Source organism: Periplaneta americana, chromosome 17 (assembly GCF_040183065.1).
Source record: "Periplaneta americana isolate PAMFEO1 chromosome 17, P.americana_PAMFEO1_priV1, whole genome shotgun sequence".
Lineage (NCBI taxonomy): Eukaryota > Metazoa > Arthropoda > Insecta > Blattodea > Blattidae > Periplaneta > Periplaneta americana.
Window position 1 is genome coordinate 31,444,447 of NC_091133.1, and position 18,771 is coordinate 31,463,217.

At 36.6% G+C, this 18,771-nt stretch overlaps 1 protein-coding gene across 1 annotated transcript in view; it reads right to left on the bottom strand.

Moving 5' to 3' along the window:
• The window catches only part of Nepl16 (Neprilysin-like 16), a 516,822-nt gene that overhangs the window by 33,527 nt on the left and 464,524 nt on the right, over positions 1–18,771 (bottom strand). The window contains exons 10-11 of the mRNA XM_069816363.1: positions 16,099–16,275; positions 1,289–1,392 (exon numbers count right to left, since the gene is read on the bottom strand). Coding sequence (XP_069672464.1) covers positions 1,289–1,392; positions 16,099–16,275 — 281 coding nt within the window. The remainder of the gene's footprint in view (positions 1–1,288; positions 1,393–16,098; positions 16,276–18,771) is intronic.

Below are 18,771 nucleotides of genomic sequence, written 5' to 3' on the forward strand. Positions count from 1 at the left end.
CTACAAATTGTAGTAAAAGATGTATGACGCAAAAATTTTAACATTAACTGAGAGTGTGGGTAAAAAATTGAAGTTGTTTAAATATATATGGGCACCACTGAAATAGAGAACATCTGTAAAGTGAAGTGAGTAATTAATTTATCTCTACATCTTATGTAATTATTAATTTAAATTCATATCTGGGATTTTATTCCCGACCAGTTTCAACAATAGATCTGGCATAGCTGATCTCAGACGTTTGCTCATCAAGTGGCTCAAAACGTGCTGTCATATTCAATCCCTTAAGGGTGATTTACGCGGTGCTGGTTTTATTTGCTTTAATGACGCATCTTTAGTCGCTAGCCAAGTCGATGGAAGAAACTTCTAAAAGACGCTGCTTCTTTTCATCGCTAGCGTCTAATTTTAAATTCGTAGCTTCTAAAATTTGAACATGTCTAACTTTAACGCTCCTTCAAAGCAATAAGAGAGCGACTGGCCAATAGATCTGCCTTCTGCGCATGCGCGAGACGGCCTGCTGACTACAAAGGAAGTACAAACCACATTTTTGTGCCCTCTTAAGGAAAGAAAAGAAGTAACTGTAGAAAAAAATTCATATTGCGTTATGCGTATCAAATTTCTCAGCTCCGTGAATTCTAGTTTTATTGATCCACTTATACAAAACGCAGAGCCTTCCAAATGTAATGCTGATATCTTAGATCAAATACAAGTAATGTGGTTTTTTACATAATTGCGTGTTTGCGCTTGAATAAATCATGCACAAAGAGTAACATCGGCTCGGATAACATTCTCCTCTGATGCCATGGTACTTAACACTGGCAACTTCCCACTTTTTTCAGCACCGTGTAGATGTTAATCAGCTAGCGAATTTTGTAGCCAGATATTCGCTCCGGGAAAGCGTCAAAGTGGCGACAGAAGAAGCTAGCGACCAGCGTCAAAACCAGCCTTTACTGAAGGTGGTTGTGTTAGCAGTAGCAGCAGCAGCAGCAGCAGCAGCAGTAGCAGTAGCAGTAGTAGTAGATTCTCAATTGCGATTCGTGTTTGGTACAGAAAAATTAATTTATTAACATTATAATATTATTCATATTATTATAATATTATAATAAATAAATAAATAAATAAATAAATAAATAAATACTAGTTATTGAGGATTCACCTAGAACATTTCAAATTAGATTTCTAGAATTCTATGACCTTTTCAAATCGCCAAAGAAGATACAATTTCAGTGGTTATTGAAAGGGATTCAAATAGATCACGCGATGATATATAATTATACATAGCATTACTTACTTTTGATCTATTGGCGGTTGATCATGGAACGAGTGTGGCGACGTTCTCAGCTGTCTGTATCTTCTGATCACATTGCCAAAGAAATCATCAGGGTCAACTTCTACCTAGAATGCGTGTTTAAGAATATATTAAAATTGAAGCCGTATTCAAATCCACCGTTATGAAACACTGTCGATGTTCATAATTTATAAGGTTAAAACCATTTATATTTCGCAATTCCGTGACATAGTCTGCAGAGTCTGTCATGCACGAGGATAGGAAAGCTTAATGCGCTACGTGCAGAGAAAGACGCTTCTTAAGACAGAATGTAGGCTGAACATAACAGTGTTTCAATTCGTGGTGTAGTGATTAAGAATAATACTTGAATAAAAACAAATTAAAACAACGAATGAACACAAGAATTATTAAACATATTAGGTGCCAAACTACATCTGATTGAGATTCTGGATGATATGTAGACTGCAACTAGATATTATCAGGCAGTACATCTCGCTTGACAATATGTGTCAGAGGAAGAACATATTTTGTAATCAAATAATCAGTATTATATTTTCAGTCAAACACTTATCATATTATAAGATGGCAGAAAATTAAATTCTGTTACATCAAAGAGCAGTTGTAAATTATAACGAATATTTTCGAGTTATTTTGTAAGTCGTCCTCAGGTGAGTTTTCTGACAAACAATTATTAGAACTGGGTAAAATATTTGACAAATACATTTGTACACTAGTAATTAAACTGCTCATGCATGCATTTACATGAATTGTTGAGTGGCGTCCATGGACTTAGAATTAAAATTAAAATTAATTAATATACGAAGTCAGGAATTTAAAAACACATATTTGTACATTGGTGATTAATCTGCCCATGCATGCATTTACATAAAGGTTAAATGGCGTCTGTGGTCTTAGACTAAACACATAGAACATATTTTGTTTATGTACGATTACAAAATATGAAGTCTGATTAGTGGAATATGCAGTTAATCGGCGTTATATGCAATCGAGTAGGAAAGAAACTGGCCACCCTACGCCATTATCTCCTGATCTAGTTATCTAATAAATTGTGTCATGTTTGTATCGCTTGTGGGGTTCAAACCTGTCTTCGAACAGTTTGTTAAAAAACAAGTACCAAAATAAAAAAAAACAATCTAGTATTCATTCATGCATAGTGTTCTGCCCAAAGGCAGGTCTTTCACTGCAAACAAAGCATTCTCCAGTCTTTCCTATTTTCTGCCTTCCTCTTTGTCTCCCCATGTGATCCATATATCTTAATGTCATCTATCATCTGATATCTTCTTCTGCCAAGAACTCTTCTCCCGTTCACCATTCTTTCCAGTGCATCATTCAGTAGGCAGTTTCTTCTCAACCAGTCACCCAATCAATTCCTTTTTCTCTTTCTGATCAGTTTCAGCATCGTTCTCTTTTCATCCACTCTTTCCAACACAGCTTTGTGTCTCACTCTGTCCATTTCACACGCTCCATCCTTCTCCATATCCACATTTCAAATACTTCTATTCGCTTTTCTCACTTCGTCGTATTGTCAATGTTTCTGCCCCGAACAATGCTAAACTCCACACAAGCACTTCACTAGTCTCTTCCTTCAGAATCTAGTATGGCATATATTTTTTACGCTCCTATACCGGTGTTTTAGAATTATAGGTATAATTGTAGATATGATTAGAGAACAATGAAACAAACCTAAAGCCTAATATATATAAGTCCAGAAATGAACCATTTCTAAGATATATTGTCATCACTATGGCCATCACCTGAATACACATCGCACATTTGCAACCGTTACAACGTTCGAACTTCATATCTTACATGACAGACTTAACGGTGGTGCTTCCTGCAGTTTTACAATAGGTACGCGATCTTTAGGATGATGTGCCTCTTTGGGAAAGACAGCTGTAGTGAATGGTGAGTGGTACACGCATGTTGGAGCTCCGATCACTTTAATTTAAACATTCGAGACTTTTTATGCGCATAACCGTTCACAACAAGTGTATCGGCCGTGACTTACCAACATCAAGACCTCCCAGGACCCTCGACTTAAATCCTCTGCATATTTTCTTCGGGATATTTGAAATGATTTATCTATTTCACCCTTGTCGACAATGTTAACGAACCCCGGGAACATATTGTCAATGGCTGTCAACGCATTAGAGATACTCCAGGGATATTCGAACGTGTACGGTTGTCGATGAGGAAACATGCTGATGCCTGCCTTATCATCCACAGAGTTCATACTGAGCACATATTATAACGCTCTCTTCCTGCAGTAAATATCCAGTAGCTCATAACATCCACCTTGTAAAATCAGCTGGATTACTCTGTACCGTATAAAACCAACATTGGATTTTGTTCCTTTTTCAATGCCTTATTACCAGAGAGCGAGTTTATCATTATATATATATATATAACGTTTTATAGAGTGATACGTGTGGTAGAAAAGATAGACACTGAAACTTTCCTCGTCTCCTTCAATCATATAACATTCATTAAATTAACATTCTCGTTTAAATGTAGCTATCCCTTCATTTTATATCATTTATTATATGATTCCTATATAACAATTACAAACTCTGCAAGATACTTGATGCTCATTTCTCAATGCACACCTGTTTCGTTTATTTAAACAATAAGTTGTTCAGTTGTACGTTTTATAAAATATTTAATTATTTTTCAAATTGTCGATTGATCAAAATTTTAGAGTGCTTAATTGTATTCTTCCTACACGCTTTTCTTCAGCTACTGTTTCAATCAATCAGTTCGACGCAGATCTCATGACATGTCCAATTCACTTAATATCTGAATTTAATTTTTGTTACTATGTCTGACTCTTTAAATAAATAATACATTTCTGTATTTTTTCATAATTTTTCAATTTCTCAGTGAAAGGGTCCTTCACCGATCCAAACATTTTTTGTAAAGTTTCTCTTTCAAATATTCTTAGTTTCTGTGTACGTATTTAGGTTAGTGTCCAACGTTTCGCACCCATACATTAAAACAGAATGTATTGAGAGTTTGTAAGTCTGTATCTGAAATTTCCTGGAATTGATTATGGTTTTTAAATTATTTTTTGTATTTTTTTTTCGGAACAGAAAGAAAATCTATTTAATTTTTTTTTACTAATAGCAGATATTTAACTTACATCATTCACTCAGACCAATTTACCGACAGAGTCGTTACACAGGGTACGCCAAAGGATGCTCGTTTAATCTACACCCGCAATGTAATGAATGATGATGGAGATTTGTTGGAATGCCACAGAGGAACCTGAGCTACCTGGACAGTGAGCTTGCACAACACACGTTATAAATCGGAGATACGCTGGGAATCGAACCCAGGTCTACAGGATTACAAGTCCAGCGCTCTAGCCACTAGAACACAATGGCTGCCTATTTAAAAATAGACTACGTGAATTTATTGACCTAAGATTGGACTGGGAAGCCAGATACACTCTTTTTCTCTGTAAAGTTCACGACCACAGACCGGCAAACGATATCCGCGAAGCTCGTTGACTACTAGGTAAAGGTTGGTTCACAATAAACCAGAAACGGAAACGAGAACGGAAACATTGTTAAAATGCATTTACGTTCACGTTCTCGTTGTCGTTTCCGGTTCATTGTGAACCAGCCTTAACTAGATTCAGCTTTCCGATATATCCGGAGCTGCGACGGTTACTTTCAGTAGAAGCTGGCAATACTTTCGGAATCCCATTCACTCCTTAAGCCTGTCATAAATTAATTTGAGGTGTGTATTACAATTAACTAGCATTTAAAATATATTTTATTACACATTTCAATTATCCACCCCTTTCAAAATATGTGTATACAACACTACAATAAAGGATCATATCCACAGAACAATAAATATATCCCAGAGGAGCGAACACGTCGGGTTAGGAATTCTTGATCTATACAGCTTTTGAACTGTGAGAGAATCGACGATAGACTTTCATTTAATAACTTACGTCACATTCACAAAGGAAAAAACCTCAATGCCTATGGATAATAAACATCATCAGATTTTAGTATTCATACCGTGAATACCTCTGATTGGGGTTGTCTGATATGTATATCTATAATGAAGCAGTAGGCTACATCTCACTTGACGATATGTGCCAGAGGAAGAACAATTATTTTTATGCAGTTGGTAATTTAACGACGCTATATCAACTACTAGGTTATTTAGCGTCGATGAGATTGGTGATAGCGAGATGATATTTGGCGAGATGAGGCCGAGTATTCGCCATAGATTACCTTGCATTCACATTATGGTTGGGGAAAACCTCGGAAAAAACGCAACCAGGTAATCAGCCCAAGCGGGGATCGAACCCGCGCCCGAACGCAACTTCAGACCGGCAGGCAAGCGCGTTTTTATGCATCTGAAGTCTGATTAGTGAAATATGTTACTAGTCAGCGATGTATGCAATGAAGAACTATGGAAATGGCCACCCTACTCCATTAACTTCTGGCTTAGTTGCCTCGTGAGTGATGCCTTATTGGTGTCATGAGAGTCAAACCTGTCTTCGGATAGTCGACTAAACACCAATACCGTGAATTGCCTTCATTATTATTTTTAACTAAAAATGCATGGTACCTAATCGGTCAGGAGATCGTGTAGGCCTATGTCTGTAAGAGTGAGGTTTTTGCTAGAACAGGTGCGACGCCCGTCACTACACTGTCGAAAGCCCCGTTGTGTTCCCAAGCATGCGCTTTCTGTTCTAGATATTTTGTCACTTATCTCTACTCTAGTAACATCCATTAATAACTCATTATCAGACAGTGTATGCGGAATGACTTGAGGAAATGTGAAGTTGTTTCGTATCGGAGTATATGGCACGTGCCGCGTCGTTCGTCTTTTGTGTACCTGGTGAGTACAGCAGCGTACATAACGAAGGAACCTCGGTCCACATTACAACGCAATGTGTGCAGTTGTGTTATCCTGCTCAAGTATTTAGTAAGAGTTGAATAGTGTAGTGCTGATCCATTCATAATATCGAAGTCAAAACTTTAAATTCGTTCAGAGATACGAAATGCAATTAAGAAGTTTGAGAGTGACATTTTATGTATTAACGAAGACAATATCGTGTGTAATGTATGCAAAATTGAAATAAAAACCAGAACAACTCACGCTATAGAGAAACATTGCAACAGTACTTTGCACAGGAAACGCGTTGAAATGAAATCTGAGGAATCATCATCATCATCATCATCTAGTTGTGCGGGTATAAATGACACGTGCAACATGAAGTTCAGTGCAAATATTCCTCTAAAGAAATTGAGTGATCCACATTTTAGAGTTTTTCTTCAGAAATTCTCTCGATACAAAAACTGTTTAAGCGATAGGCGAAGACGATTCAGCTTCGACAACTTACGAGAATATATCGTCGTTTACTGCAACGCTGGTAATTGCATCAATGATGACGAGGACTGAACTTGCGAAGTATGTACTACAGTACGTTATTTTTCTTTTCCTTCTGACTGTACGGAGATACGGTAGCATGTTGACGTCATCTGTTTACGTTTAAAACCTGTTCAGCCAATGGTCTGAATGAAAAAAAAATGTAACATATAGTAAATGTGCACTTACATTCAACGCTAAGTCATCTCGCAGCCACTGTCTACTTATTATGTATGCGCAAATACATACCTCCACAGGAAATGATGCATCACTGCCGAGGAAAGGAGTATAAGAACGCACGGTACGTTAATAGGTATTTCAATACAAGTTTTAATTTTGTGACACCAAGTCTCATTCACTATACGAACATGAAAGTTGGTGATAATTCTATTAAATGTCACGTTTCAGAAGGAGTCACTAGCGTAGTTCTGGCGGCTGGCGCGTTTTGCTGTTAATTCGGGGCTGCGTTCGGACGTGGGTTCGATTCCTGCTCGGGACGGCTATCTGGTTGGGTTTCTTCCAAAGTCTGACCTCACCGTAAGGTGAATATGAAATAATTTTTAGCGAATCTTCTATCTCATGTCGCCAAATACAGTTTCACTGTCGTTAATTCCATTAACGCTGAATAGCCTACGAGTTGATAGAGCGTCTTACGTAACAAACTAATAAACATTCAGAACACGTTGAAGTGATAGAAACAAAAATAACATGAAATTAAAAGTGCTTCGTTGTTTAAAGATTTTACGATTAAGTTTTGCGTGAAAGAAGTAATTAATTCTGCAAAGACAAGAATGGTGCCGTAATGAACGTGCAAGATTCGAATTGAAGTTCAAAATAAGCCTATCGTTGTATTTTATATATAATCCTCGTCGTTAAAGGGCACATACAAAATAAGGAGAGCAGCACTTGTAATATCTGATTTGACGTCCAAATTCAAGACACAAAATGTGAACGAAACTTACTGCCTCAGTAACAACATGAACTCGTCAAGATTGCATCCGTCGGAAATATTATATTTATGATAATAATTATTCTAAATTCTAAAATCATTTATTCCTAGGTAACTTAGTAACATTTGTATGTACGTCAGACTAGTTATGTTAATATTGACGTTGCGTCGTGAATTAGGTGTTATAGTCACAAAATGTGATCCATGTACTGAAGGATCAACTAAACATATTTGAGGTCGTTCCGTTTTCAACCCCGTAATGATGAATAATATAGCTATGGCAGCCATGGAGCACCGTATAAAACACACTGTACTGTGTGTGTAGCCACGGACGTTTCAACGCAATTCAGAGATTAGTACAAAGACCTAAAGCGGTGTGTTCACTCTTTCACCACACTTTTATACTCAGTCTTTTTCTTTCTTTTTTTTTTTTTTGCTCAACATGCTCATTACAACTCACGCGAAGATCAAGGCATGATTCCTCCCTCGTTCACAAGTCTCGGTGTTTGTGTAAGGTTGCACTAAAGAGACAAGAACATCATAATGAAACTTTTTCTCCATAATCATCTCATCTTTCCTGCATGCCCAAACTTTAAGTGCCATGCAATTCCACAAGCAAGAGCGAAGTACGTACTATATACGTACACCCAAATTTGCGATTGAATTTACACTCCTCACGCAGCACTTCACTAGTATCTTCCTTAGTTTTTTTAGTCCACAGGTCCTCACAAGATGCTCCTTTTTCAATTAAAAGCTTCCTTTGCTATTGACATTCTCCTCTTGACTTCTTGGCAGCAGCTCATGTTACTGCTTATAGAACACACCAAGTATTTGAAGCTGTCCACTAGCTCTACTGTCTCATTTAAAATTTCCCAGTTTACCTTCTTCACTTTTCTTTCTATGATTATGGTCTTCGTCTTGTTGGCATTTATCTTCATTCCATACTACTGACAGCTGTCATTTAGCTTCAGTAGCATATCCCTTAGTGTCATCTCTCTTCTGCTAACAACGCCATATCACGAACAATTCTTATGCATTTTATTCTTCTTCATTCTACTATCACTCTTCCCATGTTCTGAAAACAGTTCTTCGCTAAATCCTTCAAGCAGGCCTAGATGTTGAAGAGTGTAGGTGATAAAGGTCATCCTTGACGTACTCCTCTCTATATTTCACTTCCTTCTGACATTTCTTCTCCTACCCCGACTTTGAATCGTTGTTTCATATAAAGGTAATGGAACAGCTTCCTCTCTTTCCTATTCACGCCAATTTTCTTCAGAATCCCCATCAGTTTATCCAATCCACTCTGGCAAATGCTTTTTCTAAATCCACAATTACTATATACAGTATACATGTCTTTATTCTTCTCTAAGTATCTTTCGCCGATTGTTCGTAGCAGTCCAATTGCATCTCTCGTATCTATTCCATTTCTGAAGCCAAACTTCTCTTCTTCCAGTTGTTCTTTCATTTTAGAATATAAACGTTGATTCAGTATTCGCAGAAGAATCTTCGCCGAGTGCGATATCCTGAATTCGTTACTTTTCTTGGTAGGCTATTATGTTTCTTCGGTATTGGAAGCAATACTGTCTCCGTAAATTCTTCAGGCCAGTTGCCTTTCTCATATACGTATTTCGTTGCATAATGATAGAATTTCCTTCTTGTCTTCACCCAAGCATTCCACTAATTCAATGGACATTCCATCCACTCCTGTTGCTTTCCCATTCTTCGTTTCCCTAAGCGCTAAGACTACATATTATAATGAACATAGAAGTTTACTTATTCGCTGATATGTGTTAGATATTGATATTAATAAAATGTCGTCTCTATGTAAGCTGTGTTTCAAAATAATGGTAACACTTTCATAATTATGGTTATTGTTGTTTATTCAACTGCCTGAAGACAGGTCTGAACCTCACAATTGATACCAAGAAGATACAACTTATGAGGCAACTAGGCCAGGAGATAATGGAGTAAAGTGGCAGTTCCTTTCCCCCTCAATTGCATACAACACCAACTAGCTACATATTACACTAGTCAGACTTCAGATGCAACAAACAATTGTTCTTCCTCTCAAGTGAGATGTACTGCCTGAAATAGATGTACATATCTGTCAGAACCTAAATCAGAGGATTATTATGGTCATTAGTAAGTTTTAAAGAGAAAGTACTTCTTAACATGATAGACGTTATTTGATAGTCACGTTTTCATAGTTTCAAAGTTCTAAGTTTCGAAAAATGTATTATTTTCTTTGTTAAAAAAAAAGACGGTTTACGTACAAACATTGTTTCATAGACATTAATTCTGAATTGACCATCCACCACATCGTTGGATTAGATGTGCTACCTCCGCTGATCTGGTCTATCATCTCTGGTCCCTCAGGTTGCCAGACTTGGCACCCTGAGAGGCTTCTTTCTTTGGGAGCAAGTTTATGTGTCAGCTCTCCTCCAGATCTTCAAGAAGTAAGACATCGGATCACTGCTGTAGTTACATCCATAAACACAGGTTCTCACATAGAGTGTTTATAACGTGTTAATAATAACTGGGTTTCTTAAACAAATTAGATGCACCAAGTTATTGTATCCTTAATATTTAACATTGAAATTATATTTAAAATTTTGTATTACTGCACAAATCGGCACCGAATTACCAGAAAGACATTGATCATTATTATCAATAAGGACTCTACTTTGTCTCAGGAGGCAACAATGTTAAATATTACTGGAGTTTTTAAGTGGGCGACACACGTACATCTAGCAAGCGAAATAATTGACTGACGGCTCACGCGACTCTTTTTCGTAAAATGGGGCAGAATAAAACATAGAGCACTAAATATTACACTAATATTTAGAATTTCCATTATTTACACTATGTACACTATAATTCACTATACTATTTACACTATAATAAAGAATGTATGTCTACACTGATCAAACATTATTTACACTATTAAAATTATGTGCTGTGTATTGAAATGCAAGGTATTTTATTTCATAATGCTATGGCCTACTTTTTTCTCTCTTTTTTTTTTTTTTTTTTTGTAAATTGTGCACAATAGTGTAAAAAATGTTTTATCACTGTAAGCCTTCATTCGTTATGATAGTGTAATTAGTGAAAATTGTGTATTTTATTGTACATAGTGTAACGCGTAGCTTTGATTGAGGTTCTGGCTGATATGTACAGTTATCAAAAAAAAAAAAAGTGGCAGCACACGTGAACAGGGAATATTTTCAAAGTCCACTTTGGGTCGCGGCGATGTTATACGATGCATGTGCTTGTACAAGCAGTTCCGGAACTATGAAAGTATTCCATATCTGCGCCTCGTAGACCAGCGGTAGAGTGCTTGTTTAATGATTCAAAGGTTGTGGGTTCGGGCCTTTTTCAAGTTTTCATTTCATTTTTAATCGTTCTTTAGCGATGTAAATGATATTCAAATTATCATTTATATCCAGTTATTGTTCTTTATGGATATCACGTTATTTATATTTTGTTATCGTTCTTTAGAGATATGAAAAAAATTCAAGTCATCATTTGTATTCTGTTATCGTTTTATAACGATATGAATAATAATAATTATTATTCTATCTCCAATGGGGGTTTGCCCTATTTTACATATGTATGTTAGGGCTACAGTTTTATACACAAAAAAGATGAGCATAAAGAGAAGTGAAAAATAAAATTAAATTAGCTTACGCGATGTAAACAAAACATAAACAATCCGTAAATTAGGCAGTTAGGATCAGTTATCAATTTGAAACATACAAAAACATTAACAACACACATACGTAACACTTCTATAACACAAATATGCAGCTTTCCGTACCATACATCATAAATTAATACACAATAGTCACACAAACACAATCAAACTATAATTACAAAATTGCGACGACATCAAGCATCCCATAACTGACTCACATACATAACAAATCAAGCATCCGTTGCAACACATATACTTCAACATAGTAACCACACTTTTAAAAGTTACAAATTTGGCTCCAAGAAGAATAAATAGGACACTGTTACTAATTACTATTCTTCTACAATTTCTTAAATACATCTGTAATAAATCTGTGAAATTCCGATATGAATAATATTCACGTTTTTTATATTGTTATCGTTCTTTAGCGATATAAATAATATTCAAGTTATCATTTACATTGTTTTCCTTCATTAGCATTATAAAACAGTATTCAAGTTATTTTTTACTGTTATTGTTCTTTCGCAATATAAATAATCTGTATTTTATGTAAGTAATTATTATAACACAAATAACCATCTTTCTTTGTAAAATAGGTTATTTTATTTAGATAATTAAATACGTATTATATAATATCTTATATTAATTAAAAAAACCGAAATTTATCATTTATATTCTGTTATCGTTCTTTAGTGATACTGTATAAATAATATTCATGTTATTTATATTGTAATCGTTCCTTAGCGATATAAATAACATAAATTTAATATTAGGTTTGGAAAAATCCAGTTGCATAATACTGGTATAAGTTTTTCTTTTTTATTATTATATTATACTATCTTGAACCACAATAAAATGAAAAGGAGTAACGAGGAATTGAACCTGAGACGTTGACATCTAAATTCCGACGTTCGTCCGCTGAGCTACGAGGGCAAAAGTGTAGAAACATTTTCGGAAAAATTGGCCCAATCACACTCTAAGATTTTCTGATGATTCGTAGAAGCTAGTCCATGATGCGGGGGGCAAAGGCTAATTGAGATTTCCCGGTCTCTGATCGGGTCAAACATCCTGACAGAATTAACATTTAACCCTTGCCGTGACTTTCGGTAAGGTCCGGAGGGCCCAATTAGTCAAATCCACTCTCCTTATCTCCGGGCTGGAATTTAATAAGATGCGAAAGAGATAGTGGTGTGCGGAAAGCAACGGGATGTTACCGCATTTAGGCCTATCCTTCCCAAGAAAAACTGCAAACATGAACAAAAGAAGCTTTTAATAGAAGAAGCAGGATCTTCTGCGGACTTCTGGAAAAAGAACTAAGGAAGAGACTAGTGAAGTGCTTTGTGTGGAGTGTGGCACTGTATGGGGAAGGAACATGGACATTACGACGAAATGAAGAGAAACGAATTAAAGCATTTGAAATGTGGATGTGGAGAAGAACGGTGCGTGTGAAGTGGACAGACAGAATAAGAAATAAAATTGTGTTTGTCTCTCTCAAAAACAGAACAAAAAGAACATAAAAAGCACGAGGTTGTAGTCGAACGCAGGACCTCATCAATAAGAGGCCTGAACGCTACCATTACGCTATCGAATAACACACAGAATACTTTAATTAAAACTGTAGATATCAGGCAACGTGGTCCAACAACATGTAACATCGCCTGTCTCCGAATTGTAGCGAAGATGCCCGAAGGGAACTTTGTTTCAGGATAGCGGCCACTTTTTCTTTTGACTGCTGTACATCTACTGTCAGGCAGAGCATCTCACTTGACGATATGTGTCAGAAGAAGAACAATTGTTTCTATACATCCGAAGTCTGATCAGTGGAATATGTAGCTAATGGATGATGTATGCAGTGGAGGGGGGAAAGGAACTGGCCATCCTACCCCAGTATTTTGTAATTATTATTTAGTATAGCAAGTGGATAGCTTCAAATACTTCGGGTGTACTATAAGCAGTAATATGAGCTGCTGCCAGGAAGTCAAAAGAAGGATAGCAATGGCAAAGGAAGCTTTTAATAGAAAAAGAAGCATTTTCTGCGGACCTCTGGAAAAATAACTAAGGAAGAGACTAGGGAAGTGTTTTGTATGGATTGTAGCATTGTATGGGGCAGAAACATGGACATACGACGAAGTGAATAGAAGCGAATAGAATCATTTGCAATGTGGATATGGAGAAGAATGGAAATTGTGAAGTGGACAGACAGAATAAGAAATGAAGTTGTGTTGGAAAGAGTGGGTGAAAAAAGAATATTGTTGAAACTGATCAGGAAGAGGAAAAGGAATTGACTAGGTAACTGGCTGAGAAGAAACTGAATACAGAAGGATGCACTGGAAGGAATAGTGAACGGGAGAAGAGTTCGGGATAGAAGAAGATATCAGATGATAGACGACATTAAGATATATGGATCATATGAGAAAACGAAGAGGAAGGCAGAAAATAGGAAATATTGGAGAAAGCTGGGTTTGCAGTGAAAGGACCTGCCCTTGGGCAGAACACTAAATGAATTATTATTATTATTATTATTATTATTATTATTATTATTATTATTATTATTATTGTGGGACTCATTAGATGACATCCTAGACTCCAGAAATAATAATAATGGTAACAATAACAGAGTGTGGTCCCAAAAACGCGTTTAGTCCACTTTTACGAAAAAATTGGGCTAGTTTCTTTTATCCACCGGGCTACGTCGGACTGAGCGAATTTTCAAGTGACATACACAAGAACACAACCTTTTAGATTTTAAATTGGTGTTGTTTTGGAAGAAAAGAAGCTTAAAATATAGTGATATGTCTAAAGAATCATCATCATCATCATCATCATCATCATCATCATAATTATCAAACATATCAAGGATTTAGGTTCATGGCCTGTTCCGGTCTCATTGTTCATCCAGAATTCTTCTAAGCGGATGACGTTGGCTCCATTTTCCTGTTGGTTGATATTCTTCTCACATGTGATATTGTGTATAAATCATAAAAACGCCAAATGGACCGAGTGAGTTTTGGGATCATAATCTTCATTTGTTGATTTGTGTCACGTATAATAATTGTTAATTGTAATTCGAGTGGCTAGCGAGCGCGTTAACAACAATGGTCAAGCTTGCCAACTTGGCGAGTTAATATATATAGAGAGCTTAATTTTTAAAGCCTGGTGATTCTGGGTGAGTACTTCACTGGCGTATTCATTCGCACTGAGAAATGTGAAGAAGACAGCTCGCTGGTAGGTTTTCATGAATATTAGACAATATTGCTTTCACGTATTCTATTTTTTTTATTAATGCATAAAATATGTTTCATTACTCTACATATTGGTTTTATTACCGCACAAGCTGTGTATGGGCACATATGGAAATATTATCATAATTTTGAAACACGGTATGTATTGTAAATCTTCATATTTTAAAGCTTAATGCAAAATTAATTCAGTTCTTTGTATGACAGTATAATCGGCTGTGTAACAAGGAAACCTTAAAAATTATAATGGTCAAACGAGTTTTATTACTTTTTACAGGGGTAAATACTTTAGACACTGACCTATAAATATAGAGCTCCCAATACAAACTGAAAGACACAAAAAATAGTTTCGTATTATAGCATACAATGTTCTGTTCCATTACTGCAGGAGAAACTTTACTACATCTTAACGAAGACGAAATTTAACCACACCAGTGTCTACTATGTAATGTTTGTTGTACTATCTGCCAATAGTAATTCAATAGTATAAAACGATGTAGAAAATGGGATTCTTATAATTGATTTACAGATATAGCTGGTAAAAAAAGGATGATCATGGAAAGTTTTGTCAAGCAGGTGTCATCCAACATCCTAACAAAGAGAGAATTAAAATTAAGATTTCATATATTGGTGACAATATTTAGTACTTACAATTTAATTTACAGTATCAACCCCCTACACAACTTTTACAGGTTTTTTCTTTATGTTTCGGAGGTGGGCACGTAGGCATGCACTGCATCTTAGGCTTATTGTGTAACCTCTTTATATTGGGAAGATTTTGAAGTCCTTAGGACCGTTCTTCAAGTACGTGATTCACTGCTTGGTGCCATCTTATCGATTCGGCTATCGCATCCACTTCTCCTCAGAAAGATGCATCTGTTCGCAATCCACGCGCTTGCGTTCTGCTGCATTCTTCGACTCGAAGATCGCAGTAACGCAGATTCCGCGACTCACCAAGGCGCCATCTATCCAAAGGAGCTACACCCCCCGGTCTGTCGTATTCCACTGTAGATGTCCTTACGGATTCATGGGATTTGTACAGCTCCCCAAGAAGATAACACCTGTAGGCGAATATCAGAACATCGTTTGCCACGATCTCCTGGTCGACCTTAAACTATTAAGATGATACGTGAGTTGAAGCTAATGAAGGCGAAATGAGTCCAAGGTCCAACGCTGAAGGTTACGCAGCAATTCTGCTTCAAGCGATTGAGGGAAATCCCGAACCACGTAACTCTTCCCTACCAGAATTTGAATTCTGACGGGCAGATAATCTAACAGTTACTCCATAGCGATGACCTTTAAAGGCATTTAAACATATCTATGTTTAATCATCCTTATTCTTACAAAATATTTGACAATCCTATACAAGAAGTAGTGTGAATGCGAGGCGCGTTGAGTGACACTCTACGATAATTTTGGAAGGTGAACCTAATCAAAACAAACACGCCCTGTACTACTGTTGGAAGAAGTAGAGATGGTGTAAACAGTGCCACATGCAGAGGGCGTGGCAACTCACATCCTGCAGGAGGCTGGCCACGTACGTTTGGTTCCAGAGTTGCGGCCATGTGAAGAACTGACCGCGCAGGTTGGCCAGTTTGTGCAGAGCTTTTTCCCTCGTCGGCTCATCCAGCCAGGACAGACTTCTGATCCTCGTCTCTAAGGTTGTCTTGAGGCGAGCGAACATCTGCGTTACCTGTTAAAACGGTGTACAAATATGGTAATTATGTGCGTGCACAATGTTTCGTTGTCATAGAGGTGGATACTTAGAGGATTCAAATCCCACGAATACGGATTGAATTGCCTGTACGAAAGCTGTTTATATCGCTTGTGTAGTGCTTATTCTTTGTTATATTAGGAGACTGTGTCCTATCATACCTATCCAATATTTATGAATAAATTTCTATTTCTATTTTTTAACCTTCAATTAGGTAGGTACATAAAAGTTACATAGGTAGGTATATGGGGTGTTGAGAGTACCCCAATTTCAAAACAGGTATCAGGGACATAAGAATGCTTCAAATGTCTTTAACAAAGCCATTGTTGTTACTTAATGCATTAAGGGACAAATGATATTAATTTCGTTAGAGGAAGATCTTGAGTTCGATAAGAAAATATAATGAAAAAGAAAAATCACTTTTTAACACTTTTAAAAACCGAGAAACTTGTTATTAGTTATTTTCACAAAGATTTGCTTTAAACTAAACCATTGTTATTTTCACAACCACCACCACCAGATTGTTCACTTTGAGTCGCATGATCACTAACTTCACAATTCTCTGTTTCACTGTGATCTGGATTCTCCACAAATAATTACATCATCATTTGATAATAGGCCTAATTCATTCAGAAGTGTTCTGATCTACTTTGTTTGCTATTCATTCGACATTATAAAGTTCTGAATAAAATCACTTGGAAAATAAATCATCCGCTTGTGAAAATAACTCTTCAGAAAATATAACACTACCAGGTACGTGTGGTGTTCACCGCATTCAAATGTCGCATTGAGAGTGAAGAAGAGGCAGTAAAATTGATCTAACGGTTTCAGCATCAACAATGATCCTTTTCAAGAAGGTAATATGCTCGCCAGAGTGTAGACAATATTTTCAGAATCACTAGTTATTTAGCAGCTGGGGTGTTGTGGCCACCCACATACCTATATAAGGTTAAGAATGAGAACAAACATTTTCAATACCATAAAGTTGACAATGACTTAAGAACTAAATAATAATAATAATAATAATAATAATAATAATAATAATAATAATAATAATAATAATCATTATCATTATCATCATCATAATAACCAAGATCCGGATAATTAGGTTTTAAAAGATTGAAATGAAGTTTTTTCAATCTAATGCTTTAGAATTTTTTTAAGGATTTTATATCTTCTACTTAGGAATTCATAAGTTTTTACGAAAAAAAAACAAGCAACACTATTAACATACTGCAATAGCATTATAATTATATTAAACTATCTATTATTATAATAGTCTAGTTCTAAAATGTAGTCTATGATTCACGTGGTGATGATAAATGTTTTATGCTACTATGATATTTACATGTTAATAGTTAATTTTGTTTACAATATTGTACATTAAATTACTACAAACCAATAGTTTAATTAGTGCTCCTAACATGACATTGAAAAAAGAAATATTTTGACAAATTTTCAGAAATATAGCCTCCTCATATAAATGCTGAGGAAGTGATCTACTGCGAGAGTGAATCGTTATTCGCACAATACGTTGTGTGTCTAGAAAGTTCTGTGAATAGTGTCATATCTGAACGGCAACATGGTGCAGGTGTGCACGCATACACATGGCTCTTCAGAGACGTGGCGAGAAGTGCCACCTAGCATGGAGTACATGTGATCGGCAGGATCAACCCCTCTGCGGCCAGTAGAACACAGTCAATGTGAGAAGTAGTGTCATAACACAATGGAGCAACGTGTGAATATCAAGTTCTGCTACGAATTGGGAAAAACAGAGACGCATGAATTGCTGGTGCAAGTTTACGGGAGGGAACCCGTGAACAGAAAATGTGTTTACGAGTTGTTCAAAGGCTTTCGCGAAGGAAAGAAAATTACTGAGGTTGAGCCACGTTCAAGTTGACCATCGACAAGCAGAACCCAAGACATGTTCGAGCGAGTGCGACAAATGCTGGCACATGATCGGCGACTGACTTTTTCAGATTGATGGCGGAAGAATTGCGCATTAGCAAGGACATGATGTTCACCATCGTCTGCGATAATTTAGGTAAATGGAAGATCTGTTCTTGGTTTGTACTGCACAACTGACAGACGAGCAAAAAGCAAAACGGCTGAAAACATCTGGATATTTAATTACTGCAAACCATAGTCATGGGGGATATCTGTTGCTACCAATTTGATCTGGAATACAAGTGACAATGGATGGAATAGTGTTCACCGACTCTCTCGCGACCAAAAAAGAGTTGCCGCCAAAGTCAAAGGTCAGAACACTATTGGTCGCTTTCTTCGACTACAACGTCATCATCCATAAGGAATTAGTCATTCCTGCAGGACGAACAGTTAACGCCGCATTCTACCAGGAATTTTTTAACTGATTGCTACAACGCATCCGGCGTGTTCGGCCACGAGTTACACGGGACTGGAAAGTGGAGGCTGCAAATTCCTAGCTCGGCTCAGTGCCAGTACCTGTTTTTGAAC